At 44.7% G+C, this 16,120-nt stretch overlaps 1 protein-coding gene across 1 annotated transcript in view; it reads left to right on the top strand.

Moving 5' to 3' along the window:
* The window catches only part of IGFBP4 (insulin like growth factor binding protein 4), a 53,702-nt gene extending 38,404 nt beyond the window's left edge, over positions 1-15,298 (top strand). Inside the window, exons 2-4 of the mRNA XM_061588288.1 lie at positions 3,797-3,963; positions 5,526-5,660; positions 9,181-15,298. Coding sequence (XP_061444272.1) covers positions 3,797-3,963; positions 5,526-5,660; positions 9,181-9,315 — 437 coding nt within the window. The 3' untranslated portion in view covers positions 9,316-15,298. The remainder of the gene's footprint in view (positions 1-3,796; positions 3,964-5,525; positions 5,661-9,180) is intronic.
* Positions 15,299-16,120: the final 822 nt, after the last annotated feature.

The following is a 16,120-nucleotide window of genomic DNA, read 5'->3' as shown; positions in this document are numbered from 1 at the left end:
AGGAAGGGCATGACAACTCTGTCGTGCAATGTGTACAAGCAGGAATGAGCCATATGAAGCCTTGGGTTCACATCAACCCCCTTGCTCTCCTCTGCCCGTGCGACATGGAGGAGTAGTTCAGAAGTTTTTGCTTTTGGTACATCATGTCGCTTGGAGTGACAAACTATGGTTAACATTAACCATGGTTAGTTTCAAACAAGCCAACTTCAAATTGAGGCTGACTTGTGAAATTAACCATAGTTAATGCTAACCACCATTCTGGGTCCCAATGACATGGCAAACTGTGGTTAACTAAAAGTGTAAGAAAAAGCTTATGAACTCCTCCTCTCAGTTGCACAGCAGCAGGGAAACACATCATCATCATCATCATTAGTAGTAGTAGTAGTTGCTTGCTACATAAATAATCTCTAAGTGACTTACAACATTTTAAGAGCATAAAGTGTAAGATAAAATCAGAGAAGGCACCCAAAGAAGGTCCTCTGAAGGAGATCTAAGGGTTCTTTGGCTCCGTGCTCTGACTCGTTCCTGCTTGTGCATGTCATGCTGAATCATGGCTTAGCATGATACATTAACATGGCCAATGTGAGTGCTCTCCCAAAAAACAAAGGAACTCCTCCTAAGGAAATTAATGCATCTGACAAATAGTTGTTACTCAAAATGTGTTAGGTGTAATGGGGGTGCTTTTCTCAAAATAAAATCTATGCTATTTCTTCAGCATCTTGTGAAGTTTGCCTCTTAAGTAGTTTGGAGGGGAATGGCAGAGAAGATCTTACATACAGAAAAAAACCCTATCTTCTTGCTGTACAGGCAAGGAAGCAGCATTTCCAGTGTTTGTTAGCTTACAAGAAATTGATCCAAAGTTGCACATAAATGAATGGAAACTTGGATGCTTCCCATTTGGAAAGGGGGAATTAAAGAGAGAACAGCCATACTTTGGAAACTCAGAGGAAGCCAACTGGGCAGGCTTTAGAAGAGAAAAAGGATGGAGGGGAGGGAGCTTAAGGCAAGCCACGAAAGGCCTGTGTGTGGGCCAACTCAGAGCAGTGTTGGCAAAAAATACCTTTTGTGGCCCAGTTTGCTGGCCACACATCCCCTTGAAGGCTTAGTTTGGGCCAGGACATAGCTCTAGCTCTTCTTTTGATTGCCAGTGATGGAATATGTGAAAGAATAGCCTCTGAGCATGTACAGAATGCCTTGCCTTACCACTTGAGGATGGCTTGCTTTTGAGCAAACCTTGGCAGGGATTAGCTTTGGAACCTGTTTGCAGTACTAGGAACATGTAGTAATAATAAAGGGCAGAGTGCATTTGCTTTGCTGCACCCCACCCACATACGCAACGATGGCCTAACCAGGCAAGGTTTCTAAGTCACAGTAGGCTGTGAGTTCCAGGAGGCCTTGAACCTGAGCTATCTTTCTTCTGAGAGATTAAGAATTACCTCCCCTCCCCGCCTTATCTTTTTATGCTGCCTTCCTGAGGAGTGACCATCCCAAAATATGCAATGCAAAGGGGAAGAGTAGCGGGGTGTTTGAGAGACAAGAGATAGATACGCAGTAATTAATTAGAAGCAAATTGTCCTTTTGCTTGGTAACGAGACTTTTCATGGAAGTGCATCCTCAAGGTAGGGCTTTTACAGAGCAACAAAATTATTGCTCAGAGATTAGCCCCTACCATAGCATGCTATTGTTAGTACTGGCAATTCACAATCTGGACATTTGCCCTGTAACAACTTATTAGAAAGACAGGGAGGAGACACTGCAGCAGCAGCTTAATTCCATTTGCCTCCAGAGTCTCAGTCCTCTTCTCTGCCATCTCTTCCCCGCTATACAGCACATCTGGAGTCCCTGCTCTCCATTTTATCCTCACAACAACCCTGTGAGATAGGTTACGCAGACAGGCAGTGACTGGCCCAAGGTCACCCAGCAAGCTTTATGGCTGAATGGGGATTTGAATCCTGGTCTCCCAGGGCCCAGTCCAATATTCCTACCACTTTGCCACACAGGCTCTCAGTGCCTTTGTACAGTAGTCTAGTTTCTACACACATACCCCTCCACTCTCTATCCACCCAGGCAAGGAAGGTCACATCCACACCATCCATTGAAAGGACTCGTGTCAATTTAACAGTCATGGCTTCCCTCAAAGATTCCTGGGGACTGTAAGGGTGCTGAGAATTGTTAGGAGACCCCCTCACAAAGCAGGTTAAGTGAAGGATGTGGCCTGGGAGAGTTCTGAGGGGCTAGGGTTGCCGGTTCATGGCCTGAGACTGAACCTGTATCTTTAGGAGAAGAGAAAGTCAGCCAAGTGCAGGTGTTCTTGCAACCTTGTAATGGGAAATACCACAAGGCAGAATTCTCTCTTCCACCTGCACAACTTTTAAAGATACAGAAGACCTCTTGGTTGCCAGCCCAGCCTTGCTGCCTGCCCCCCTTTGTTATTTGTTTTAAAGGGACAGAACAACCCCCTGGATTGTGTAACCCAGCAAATTGAGCTGCTAAGGCTAGCAGAATGGGATATGCACAGATCTGCCCAATGGGACAGAACCCATCAGGAAAGTCGCCTGCAAAAGCCCCCCTTGAAATTAGTGGCAGCTGCACCGATTTCCATGCCATGAAAATCTTCCCTGGCTAAGCCTGTATATCAGGCTACTCTTACACCTACACAATATGCAATACAAAATGTTAAGTTTGCTCTCACGATCAGCAACTAAAGCTCTAGCTTCCTCCTCCCTCTCTCTATAAGGTCTAATTATTCTTTTGCATGTCACAAGCTGCTGGTGGTGGGAAATGACACACAATATGGGTAGTATTAGTACCGAGGACATTGTAAGGATTGGGGTGAGCAATCTGTGGCCCTCCAGATGATGTTGGACTCCAACTCCTTTCAGTCTTCCCAGACAGCATGGCCAAAGGTCAGGGATGAAGGGCGCTGGAATCCAACCACATTTGGAAAGGGCCATAGCTCAGGGGTAGAGAGTCTACTTTGCATGCAGAAGGCCCTAGGTTCGTTCCCTGGCATCTCCAGATAGGACTGGGAGAGACTTCCTGTCTGAAACCCTGCAGAGCCACTGCCAGTCAGCGTGGACAATACTGAGCGAGATGGGCCAATGGTCTCACTCAGTATAAGGCAGCTTCCTATGTTCCTATGGAGGAAGACAGTTCCTGACCCCTGCTGTAGGGAGACAAGGGGGAAACTCGACAATTGATTGCCAGTTTTGGTGGCGGATGCACAATTCACAGCATGTTTTCCATTTGGGTCTTGACAGTGTAGGAGCCAGGCCAGGAAAAGGTGGCAGCCTTCATCTACTTTACAGCAGTCAGTAGTGCAGTCTCTGGCTTGGACAGAATCTGAGCTACAGAGAAGCAAAAAGTAAGTTTCTTCACATGGTTGTCTCAACGTACGCTCCTCCCTGCCACATGTGCTCAGTGCGCTTCCAGACAGGCCCAACCAAAGGGACTGCCAGAGCCTGCTTAAGTACACCCCCTTGGTTCGAACATGCAGGACCAGCCCTTCTGTGCATCTGATGAGGATCAGCATGAGTTGTGTGGTCAGTGTGCCTGGCTTCCTCACACGGGGAATGGGGAGTAGCTAGCAGCAAGGCTGAATTCCCCTGAATGTGGGAAATGCAGGAAGCCCTCACGCTGCCATTCCCTATATAAAGCAACCATGGCTGTGGTGGAATATTGGGATGCGCGTGTCCTTCAAAATGTGTTAAGACTGCTCCTTGCAGTCCTTGGCCCATAAAGCAAGCCCTTTTTGTGGACCCTTTTGTCATGCCCTTGTGGCTTTGTTCCTCTTTAGATCCAGAGGAGGTTGACCTCCCACCCACCAACAACTTCAGCCCCTGCAGCAGCCATGACAGAAAATGCCTCCAGAAGCAGCAAGCAAGAGCCCGTGAGCGGATAAACAGTGGTGTCAAGATGAGGAACAACGGGAACCTACCTGTCCGGGAGGACACCCGGCCAGTGGTGAGGTGTCCTGGTTTGTCTTCAGGGGTGGGGGACCAAAAAGCGCCATCTGGGCAGATTAGGTATCTTCACTTCTCTTGCCCAACTTTGCTGTTCCTTTAAACTGAGGGTGGGGAATCTATGGGACTCCAGATGTTGTTGGATTCCAAGGTTGTTTCCAGATAACCTGCTTCTTGAGCATTCATCCTGATTTGCATGCAGAAAGTCCGTGGGGAGGTTAAACATCAGCTTTTTATTGAACATTCCTTCTGATTTGCTTGCAGGAAGGTTATATGATGTTGCATCAAGCAAATGCTATCCCACACTTTCCAGTTCATTTCCCTATCACTTTCCTTATTGCAAAGGTCCAGTGTTTTTTTTTGGGGGGGGGGGCTGGCTTTGATGCTCAAGAACTCTGACTAAATGTAAATTGCACAAATTGAATTGTGGGTATAAAAGATTAAATCCCACCTTAAAATTGTGACAGTCTGGAAGCACGCCAGCTCCCATCAGCTACTGACAGCATGGCCAACCGTCAAGGATGCTGGGAGTTGGAGTCCAACAACATCTGGAGGGCAACAGGTTCCACATCTCACAGCAGACCTAAGTCAAGCAATGTTTCTACCGCCTGATGGCTTAAAAAAAGAAAGGCATTGCCCAACTTGCATCATTGTACTTTACTGGCTGTCATTTAGCTCCAGTGCACTTTGAGTGAAGCCGTGGAAATTTCCAAATTGTATATTAACATTTAAAGTCACAAGAATAGTTGTGAAGAAATGTGCATGTAGTTGCTAAAACAGGACGTGCAGGTTAAGAGCAGTGGGTCAATGCAGATAGAAAATGGTTCCTTAAATCAGAATGAGCTTTCCAGTGTGTACTGTATATCTGAACCACAAAGAGGAGGTAATCCTACTCTCAGACTTAGTACTCCCAGATTTTCATTGCCATACCCCACTGAATGATGCTGTAGCAGACATCTGAGAAAGGTGAGGAGTGAGTGTAGCTGATTTTTAAAAAATGTTCTTGTTATGTAGTGCCTTAGCTTTCCAGTCTTTTGCAGCCTGGTTTGGGTTAGATAAGGCCAGCACAGCTTGCACGCAATCCAACAGCCATCTTTTAGCATAGCCTGTCAGAATTCTGTTTTTGCCACCAATTCCAGGTAAGGCAGTGAAACCAGGAGGTTTATTAAGCCTCTGGTGTGTGGCCATGCATACCTGGTGGGATGTGTTCATTTTGGTGGGTCACAGCTTGCGTGGCTTTGGTTCAGATCCACACGAGTCTTTCTCCAAATAAAAGCAATAACTTTAATGTGATTCATAGCCCATCTTATCTTTAAGGCAGAATTGCCAATGGTTGGGACGCAGGGCATTTTTGTTGCCTAGCAACAATATATCCCCTCACTTCTATGCTGTGCTTAACAAAAATGGGGACGAAGTTCAGCTCTGAAGATATTTCCATCTCTTCCAACAAGGAGGCTGCAAGCATTAGCTGCAATGGGGCTACTTTTGTCTGGGACCTTCACGCCTTCTCCGCTTCTTGTCATCAACTTCTGACTTTGCTTCCTCCCGCTGTTTTCCCAATAGGTCCAGGGCTCATGTCAGAGTGAACTTCACAGAGCGCTGGAGAGGTTAGCAGCTTCCCAAACCCGAACCCATGAGGACTTGTACATAATCCCCATTCCCAACTGTGACCAAAATGGGAACTTCCACCCCAAACAGGTAAAACTGAAGCACTGGCTCGGGGATGGGCAGACATCACTTTTGTGTGGTCTGCCTCTCTCTCTTTTTTTTACTAGAGCCCGTTGATTCACTGGCATGATCTAATGTCTAAATCAAGAGCATATGCCAATAATGATTATTAGTCATCGTGTGTTACTAGTTGAGACATAACTAGTCTGCGTTAAGTAATCCCAAGTCTGCAGTTCTTGCTTAAAAACATAGCAAGAGCCTTGCTCCACCAGACAGAGATTTACCTAGTTCAGCGTTTTATTTTTATTTTGCAACAATCCCAGCAACCACTAGGGTTGTACCCCTGCCCTAAATACAGGGGGGCATTTGTATTGGAATCATGGTGCAGTAGGGAAGGGTTAAATACTTCCACTCTCTTTGCTGTGGTCTTGAGCCTGATTGGGAAGGCTGCAGTTTGGGGGAGGGGGGACACGAAGAAACAGATGGAAAGGCAATGCCATTTTGAAAGAAAAAGGTTAAAATCCTTCCAAGAGTGGAGGGACAGACCGTAGAGAAAGGAAATGGTTAGAGCAATCTATACAAGCCATTAAATAAGATAGGGTTCTGCTGAAAAACTGTGGGACCAGCCCTGTTGTGAACCCAGGATGGAAAGTTCTGTCAATTTCAGTTCTCTCAGTTTCTCTTTCCCCCCTTTCATTCAGTTCTCCACATTTCTGCAGCAATTTGCCTTTTAAAAAGTCATGAACATTCTCCAACATTTTTGTGCAAATTTCTCCTAATCAACACATTTTTATATGCAATTTTGACTAATGTACACATTTTTGCAAGCAGTTTCTCCTAATATAATGCATTTTTGTATGTTATTTTCACTAATTTATTCATTTTTATGCACACTTTCCCTTAATATATGCATTTTTGTAAATGCTGCTTGGTTGGAGAACTACATTGCAAAAATGTACATCTACGAATTTCAGTTCTCATATTGTTTAGGAAAGTGCAAATTTGATAGATTTGGCTTTAAATGTGTACTGAACTGAATTTCTCCCTAGTTGTGACTCATCTAGACCTGGGGAGATTGCACAATTATTTTGTATGTTTTTAAAAATGAAAAGTCAGTTTTTCTGAGCTCTGACAAGATACAGAAGCTAAACAGGAAAAATATGGGGGGAGGACAACTGGATTACAATGTCTTGCAGATGGTTCCATAAAGAAGTGAGTTAACACAGCATGGCTATTTCATAGTAGATACTCACTGTGGAAGCAGCCTAGTTGATCCATCAGAAATTGACCAGTGCTGTGGTCCATTGATGGATCACATCACCCCTAGCCTATGAAATTGGTGAACACAGGGATCTGCCATTTGCTGAGTCAGACCATTGGCTTGGTACTATCTACTCTGACTGGTATGATTCTCCTCCAGTAGGCATACACAGAGGACTTTCATAATCCTACTGCCCAAATTCCCTTTAGTAGAGATGGCACCTGACAGCAGCAATTCGTAGGGAGACATTGCTCACCTGGCACCCCAACACCGAGGATCGTTGCCAATTCCTGCGAGGGGAAGGGACGAGGGGACAAGGAGCTTGCCACAATGCAGGCACAGTGGTAGAGCTGACCCATTGTTCCTGCTGCCACAGCCCTTTCCCTCTTGGTAACTGGCAGTGATGCTCAGTGTTGGGAAGCCATGTGAGCAATACATTCAAAGCATGTGTTCTACCACCTTGCTAAGCCCCTCCTTGGCAGCTTTTCCACATCAAAAGCAACATTTTCCCCCTTTTTTGCCCAAATACAGTGCACTCCCCTGCTGAAATCCCATAAGACAAGGCTAGAATGTTAACTTCATAATTTGAACATTAAAGTCAGTTTCAGTGGTGTAATCTCTGCTCTTGAGGAACAGAAGCGGCTCTTTGATTGGGTGATTGAGACCCCCTCATTTCAGGCAATGATATCTCATTGGTCAGCTTGGTTTGTACAACACACAAACAACAAAACTCTCTGTCCAGTTTGATCGAGATGTGGGGGAGGGGGAAGGCATCCCAACCGAGACTAAATGCAGTGATCAGGTGGATTCTGAAAAATGAGCGTAACTTAACCACCATGAGTCTTCCTCCACCTCCCAAAAGGGAGTGGGTGGGAAGTTACACCATTTCATGTCCTAATACTTCTTGCTGTGTCACCCCTTGATGTTGTACACCAGGTGTAGTGAGTCATTGGCCCTCCAGATGTTGCTGAACTACAACTCCCATAATCTCTGCCCATTTGCCATGCTTGCAGGGGTTGGTGAGAGTTGTAGTTCAGCAACACCTGGAGGGCCAAAGGACCTCACACCATATCTTTTATGGGATAGATTGTAAAATGCAGAGCAGGGTGGCCTAACCTTTTTTGGTTTAGGGCCCACATTCACCCTTGGCCAAAGCCCCCCCCCCCCAGTTCATCAAATGATCTATCTAATGACCAGAGAGGAGACTATTTGCATTGCCATCAGGGCACTAGCGTTCACCTATCCCAGCACTGTGTCTCCTTAAAAAAAAAAATTTCTGCTGCTGCCAAATTGGTGAGGTTTTGGGAGGTCAGAAAAATGTGTCTGGTGGGCTGCATCTGGTCCTTGAACTGGGGTTAGCCGGCCATGGTATAGAGAAAGCATTGGGCAGAGGATCCCAAGCTCAAAAGGAACAAGCTCTCTTGGCTCTGCAAACTAGTACATATATATAGTATAGTAGCTAATTATGAATGAGTTAGGAATTGGGTATGTCTACATTTAAAATGGAAGTTATGTTCAGACGCAGCTCCATTGAACCCCAAAGAGCCATCCAACTAGACCAGAGATTTATATACAAGTCATTCAATGGTTGTCAAAAATAGACAATATTGTCTATTTTTATTGTCAAATATAGACAATAACTGCAAAAATGTACTCTATTTATTGGGGGGGATGAGACAGGTATTTGTATTTCATGATTGCAAACGTTATAAAACAATTAAAAAAAATAAAAAACGGGAAAGAAGAAACTGAACTCTGAGGGAAAATTTTAAAAAAAACCACAAACTGAAATCCTATAGTTATAGGTGCATTTTGGCATGGATGGTAAGGCTCAGTTTGCTATGTTTAATACCCCCCCACAACAGTATCTATAATAAACATATTAGAAGAATATACAGTTGACATTTTGAATTTTTTATTACATCCCTGTCCATCCTCTGTAGTAAATAGGAAAAATAAAAGGCAACATGGCAACAGGCTTCCGATTATGGGAAAATAATAATCTTTTCAGGGTTAAAGATTTTAAGGAGATCCAGGAGCTATGATCTCATATTCAAAAATCAGGAGAAGGTTACAAGGAAGAAATCCTTTATGGTTTGAGTATTTTCAGATAAGATCACGTTTGCAGGAACATTTTAGATTACATGAGCAAGTAAGAGTAATGTCAATTTAAAAACAAATAATGAAGAATTTGCTTGAAAATATCTTTTTTTCAGTTTTAAAAAAATAGTGGACAAGGGTATTTGTTATCCTAGTAATGAACTGTCATTCTAATTTTCCCCCCTTCAGTGTCACCCAGCGTTGGATGGGCAACGAGGGAAATGTTGGTGTGTGGATCGGAAAACTGGGGTCAAGTTGCCGGGAAGCCTGGAGTTGAAGGGAGAACTGGATTGCCATCAACCTGCAGATAGGGTGCAGGAGTGACTGGACAGATGATAAGGGGACATTGAGACTTTCCTTGACGAACTGCCAAGGAAACTCATGGTGCTGTTTGATGAGCAGATAGCAAATGAATGGGGATGTTACCGCAATACTCTTTTTTTTTTTTGAGGGGGAATGATAATGGCAGTAAGGTCTGCCCCTCTCCTCATAACTACATTAATCCAAGCCTGATGTGGCCTAGCCAACCCACATCACTCTGGTGTTTAATTGGGTAGGAATTAGCAACCATGGTTCCTTCTTCACAAACTCTGGAAATGACATTCCGTTTGACTGGCCGTCAGTGACAAAAAAGAAAGAAAAGGTGTACAAGCGTTAACCTTGAGTACTTGGATGGGTCTTTTGAGTTTCCCCAGGTAGGCCTACTTTTGCTTTCGGCACAGGCCTCTACAAGGGTAGCCAAAATGGTGCCCTCCAGATGCTGCTGGATTCCAACTCCCATCAGCCCCAGCCAGCATGGCCAGTGGTCAGGGAGCGCGAGTCTAACAACTTCTGGAGGGCACCACACTGGCTACCCTGGCTTTGGAAAATGGCTTCTTCTGCAAGGGTTTCTGCCGAGAAAGGAAAAAGAGGAATGGAAGACTTCTTCCCACTGTTTGTTGGGAAACCCCCAAAAACTAAGCAGGTCAAATAGTGCCTGGATCCTCCACATCCAAGTGTACTCTAGCGCTTTGGGGCAAGAGCTACATTAAGTTGGGAAGTGATAGGCTTATTGGGCAGACCTTGTTTTCCAGCCAGGACCAGCTGGAGTTTAGCCCTAGGACTTGCTTTCAAAGCCAGAGCTCAGTTCTCGACCATGTGAAGCGATAATAAAGGACAGAGAGTGCTTTTGAACATGTGAATCGGGTGCCTCCCAGACCAAAAGAGCAAACACAGCCTGATCCCAGTTCCTACATCTCTGGATTAGGATGCAAGACAAATAACAGGGCTTCCAGGCAACTCCCCCTTTCCCCCCTTAGTTTTAAGGAATTAATTGCAGATTTTAGGTAATATTCAAAAACAGATGTAGGGATGCATCAGCTTGAAGGTGCAGATCATAAAATAAAGGCACTGTAAAGAAGCTTCTGGATCATCAATCCGTAACTACTGTCATTAAAATCAGTTTTAACACTCCCCGCCACCAATGAATTAGTATTATCTGCATGTTATTCTGTCCCTCTCTGACCCGTGTGAAATTCACAGTCAGTTGACTTTAAAGGAGAGAGAACTGGTGTTAGAAGTACAACTTAGCACCCTCAGAATCTCGGCTTTCGTTTAAAAAAGAAAAGAAGGCAGGTTTTGAATCTAGAGATTTGCTTCCAAAAAGGGGCTTGAAATTATCACGTTCTTAAGGTTGCTCACCCCCACCCTAGAGAATGAAGTCATTTCATGCAGAATAAATATCAGAGGAAGCTATTAGGCCTCCTGGCTGGCCTGATACCATGAACTGAGAATACATCCCAGAACGTGTTCAGTGCCCCATGGCAGCACATTGCAAGGGAGGATTGTTAGTGGGTGAACAAGTTGTCTTTGAGAGAAGCTTGCCCACCATTACCTCTGACGGAAGGCAGCACGCCTCTGGACACCAGTTGCTGGGGAACATGAGTGGGGAGAGTGCTATTGTACTCATGTCCTGCTTGCAGGCTTAAGAAACGTACATGCAAAAATTACCAAATTGGTTTAATTTATTTACTGTAGGTAACAAAATTCACTCTACCCAGTGCAGAATTTTGCTTTGTTCCTCCTTCTCTCTGACAGCCCTTGTAAAAGATCAGCCAGCGGTAGTTTCAAGCCAAAATCCAAGCAGGCCTCCAAACTAAAAATGCTCAGAATAATACTAGGGCTTCTTCTGACCAGACTTTAGACGGCGGCATCCGACACAGCCAGAATCAAGCTAATTTTCCTTCAGCGCATAACTTTCTTAAGAATGATTATGGATTCTAATTATATGAGCATAAAAGGTAGGGCCCTCAGGCACTCCTTGTAATGGGAAAGTGACTTGCTTCGCCCAAATGAAATGGCTCTTGTTAGCCAACAGACCCCTACTGCAGGGGTTAGGCAGTTCTCTATACGGCTTATTATCAAATATATAGGCCTGGTTCATATGTCACATTAAGCTAAACCTTGTCTCAACACAAATGTGTGAGCTCCCAGAGAGGTGATCATCATCTCTTTGCTCATCCCCAGTCATTCTGCTGTTGCACTGTGCTGAACTCAGCCATGGTTTGGCTTAGTGCATTGTCTGAATCTGTGGGTTAGCTCTCCTGGACCAATCATGAGCTGTAAACCCTAGAACAAACCTTGGATAAAGCTCAATGTTAGTCTGGTGAGAGCTGAACTATAAGCCCAAATTCAGACAGCTTAGTTCAGGGAAGTGCAGCAGCAGAATGACTAGGAAGGAGCAAGGCAGCTGCAATCTCATCTCCCTAAGCCATGGTTTGACTTAGTGTGACATGCAAACCAGGCCATAGCTTGGCCTGGCCATCTTTCTTTGTTCCATTCAACCATGCAAGGTGTCAAGAAGAGAGCTCTGAAGCATCTGTTTCAGTGGCTGTTCATCCATTGACCAGCTCCCGTGTATCCCATGGGAGTAAAGACTTTACTACATGATCAGCCAGTGGCATTTAGTATCAGGCTGCAAGACACACAATGCTTTCCTGTACCATCATAATAAATACACAGTGATGATACGCTTGCTGATGTCAAGGTTGCACTTTTGTTGAGGGGCTACTGCAGTTCCGAGCACTAGATGCACTATTTTTTTTTTACCCTTTTAAAAATAAAGAAATAATGTGCTCAATGTTTGTGTGCTCCCTGCTGTGCAATCCAACCCCTGGAGATATCAGTGATTTCGTTTTTAAGCATGGAACCCCTTGCCTCAGTCTGCCCTGCCATTATTTAAAATTAGATATGCGTGTTTTTTTAAAAAAATATTGATGGCTGAATGTTCCTTTGCTGTGTGTGTCTCTGCTGTGCCAAACCATCCACACACACCCCTTGTTAAATCAAGGAAAGAGCTTGCAAATACCAAACTGGCCATTTTACACGAACGCACGCACGCATGCACGCACACACACACGTGAGAGAGAGAGAGAGAGGGAGAGAGCTGCCAGGCTACCCTTTCATCCAGTATGTGGAGGTAAGATCAAGGGTCCACTTGTAACCCTCTGGAGCAGATTTTTGGGGTGCACAAGTGGCTTGTGAAATGTTGGATACAACCGAAAGCGCTATTGGTGCCGGATAGGGGCTTACAGGCTTGTTGCACTAAATATAATATCTGATTTTGGGATTGTTTTGATCATGCAAGAAGGTCCTGAAATGCATATATTGCTGTGTGTTGTAATGTGCTGAAAACTATGAATGAGAGACAATCAAGCAAAGGACATTAAACTGTTCGTTGGGGAATTTTTCTTCTTCAAAGCTATTGTGAATTTATTTTCCCATTTAATAAGATAAATGTTTCACATTGCATCCCCCACACCCAAGCCCATGAACTCAAAACAGAATATAAAGAAATGCTCGCTCTCTCGCTCTCGCTCTCAAATGGAACAACACAGCACATTTTGCTTCCTCAGGCAAAGCAGCAACTGTCTCCTGCTCCAAGTTAAGGTGCATAGGCCAACCAAGTTATTTTGATGCCTGAGGCAGAACATTGCACAAGTTCCGCTTCCTGGCAGTTATATCAGAATCATGACACCTGAAATCAACTGCCTAAGGCAGGTCACCTCACTCCGCCTAATGGTAGGGCCAGCCCTAGTTCAATAATCATGAACTGGGTTGGCAGCACTGCTTACCAGTGGCTCTTCAGATTATCAGGCGGAGCTCTTTTCCCCAGCCTGACTCCGAGAGCCTGTATGTAGAAAATTCAGTGGAGGCTTGTCCATAAGGGCAAGTGGGGCGCTGCTCCACTAGCCTCAGTCTGCCCTCACCTGCCTGCCTTCTTATTTACAAGCAGTCCAGGAGGTGGCCCTGCCTGTCAGCTTCCTCTTCCTCAGTCTCAGGGTTGCCCTTGTAGAACTCAGTAGGGAGGAGGACAGGGAGCAAAAATAGAATTAGTCGGTTCCGTGTGGTGTAGTGGTTAGTTAAGGTGTTCGACTACTACCTGGGAGACCAGGGTTCATATCCCCACACAACCATGAAACTCCCTGGGTGACCTTGGGCCAGTCACTGCCTCTCAGCCTCATGGAAACCCTCTTCATAGGGTCGCCAAAAGTCGGAGTCGACTTGAAGGCAGTACATTTACATTTTTATCTGTCATTGGCTTGGGCTCTGTCTACTGTTTGGGCTTCCTACATTCTGGCCCACTCATCTTGATGGGCACCAGCCATCATTGGAGTAATGCTAGCTAAAGATTAGGGTCCAAACTAAAGCTTACAGCAGGGGTGGCAAATCTGTGGCCGCCCAGGTGTCGTTGAATTATAACTCATATAATCCCTGACCATTGGTCTTGCTGTCTGGGACTGATGGAGTTGGAGCCCAACAAGATCTGGAGGGCCACAGATTCTTCCTCGCTATATTCAGAATCCTCTTCCCCCTCCCACCTCAACAAACGGGGAGATGTAAGTTGGGAAAGAGGCATCCATACTTCCTCTTTGTGACACCAAGTTTGGGCTGGAGTTTTTGATGTTGTACATGCATTATGACCCCTACAGCTCTGTCTGTCTATAAGAGCTGGTCTACCTGTGACTTTATACTTCTTCATGGCGACTCCTCTTGTCCTTCCTCTCTGCCAGGCTTTTGCGTGCAATTAGTGGTGTGATTATGTGCTAATATATCAGTTGCAATGTTTTTAATTGCTGTGAATTTTATTGCTCTTTTTTGGTGTTTTGAAACTATTTTTTTTAATAGTTGTACATCACTTGACTTGAGCAGTTCTTGGGAAAGCTATTTATAAATGGTAAAAAATAAATAATGCACAAATCAAAATCAATCATGTTCAGCATGGAGAGTTTCCACCACAGGTGGGGAACTGTCCGTGCACTCTGGACAATCTCCTTAGCAAGCTACATTAGGCTATCCAGTGGAGTGAGGAGAACTGACATAATGAACGGCTGCCCTGAACAACGATAAAGAAACCAGGCATTACAAATCCACCTTGTCTCGATTACGGCGAATTGGTCTGTCGCTATGGATTTGCATAAAGATATCTGTCAAGAGTCTGGGATGGGAAGTTTTCTTTCAATGCAGGATTGGTGATCCTGTGGCTTTCCAAATGTTGCTGGACTCCAGCTCCCATTATTTCTGACCACTGAGCCATGCTGGCTGTGGCTGATGGGATGTGGAGTCTCGCAACTTCTGGAGAACCACAGGTTCCCCATTCTTGTTTTAATGGCTGTGGACATTTCCTGAATGGTCAATTCTCTTGGAGGGGGTGAGTCTCGGATCAGTACCCTGAAAATCAGACAGGTGTGTGTGTATAAGAAAAAAAGCATTAGGGCCAAACTACATGTGATAGTTAAATATCTCTTTGCATTTAAAGTGTAAGATTTTAAGCATCAGATGGGGGGGGAGGGTAATTATTGGAATTCCAGCAGACATGAAGGGGAAATTTAATCCTATCATCCCCTGCAGGGTTCCTGAAGTAAATCCCTCCTCTAACACTAATACTTGGAGAAAATCTCATTCTGGCACCAATAGGGGATTTCCTCCCAGTGCAAACAGCACCTTCAGAGGAGGGATTTGCCACAGCAAGGATAAACAGTAATACCTTACGCAAATGGGGGAAGGACAAGGGAGTGTGTAACCTCAAAATTACTGGGGGCATGGTCATGTAACATCAAACCATGGTTTTGTGTTACATGTGAATGGGCCCAGAGAGATTACAAAAGAGAGTTCTGAGAATTTTTATTTGGAGTTAGTTGAAATTTAGAAAGGTGGTTTTCGGGAACTGCTTAAGTTTCTCTCTGAAAGATCTCTAATCAGAGTGCTCATTTGCTTCCACTTATGCTCTGCTTGTATATTTGTAAATAAAGGAAATGTTACGAAGATATATTAAGTCTCTAGTACTCTCTCATCCAAAAGAAACCAAATCCAGTAGGACGACTGTCCCTGGAAATTATCACTACTTCCACTTATAGAAATGGGGAACTCATATCATGGATCTTAGATGGGAAATCTGAGGCTATCCACATGTTGTTGGACTCCAGCTTCCATCATCCTTAACTATTGGCCACATTATCTGGGCGTGATGGGAGTTGTCATCCACAATATCTGGAGGGCGCCACAGCGGCTACCCTGGCTTAGAGGAAGGGAAGGATGCAAAGATCACAAGTAATGCATTTGGAATGTGGGTCTCATATTTCCAGAAAGATGTAGAGATAGCTTTCAAAGTCTAAATGTTAGGTGGGCTGATGTGTGGGGCTTAGGAGACCAGCATTCTTCTCCGAATTGATGTGGTATTCAAATCCAGGTCTCCCAAGCCCCACACACGCACCTATCAGCCCTTTTATATTTGGTCTCTGAGGTTTTGAAATTGTTGATGAAGCGCTGTTCCAACCCAGCATGGGAAAGGTTGCAAAATGCTGAAGTATCCTACAAACTAGGGGATATCTGGTGCTAGATGACTAAGAGCCACATTAGATGTAACGTTGGGAGATATCTTGAGGGTTTCTTTATTTTCAAAAAAGCATTGCAGCTGGAATCCAATCCCTATTAGGACTGTGAGAAACCTCCACCCAGGTTGGAGGCACCAGGCTGCATGTGTTGGCCCCACCTCTAATATTTCTGTGTGGCCCACCCTCTGTGTTCCTGATTTTCCCATGTTGAGCTGGGAAGTTCTGAAGGGGTCTTTCACCTAATTGTGGTCAACATG

This window comes from Rhineura floridana, chromosome 11 (assembly GCF_030035675.1).
Source record: "Rhineura floridana isolate rRhiFlo1 chromosome 11, rRhiFlo1.hap2, whole genome shotgun sequence".
Lineage (NCBI taxonomy): Eukaryota > Metazoa > Chordata > Lepidosauria > Squamata > Rhineuridae > Rhineura > Rhineura floridana.
The sequence above is the reverse complement of the archived record's forward strand: the minus strand, read 5'-3'. Positions and strand labels throughout refer to the sequence as shown.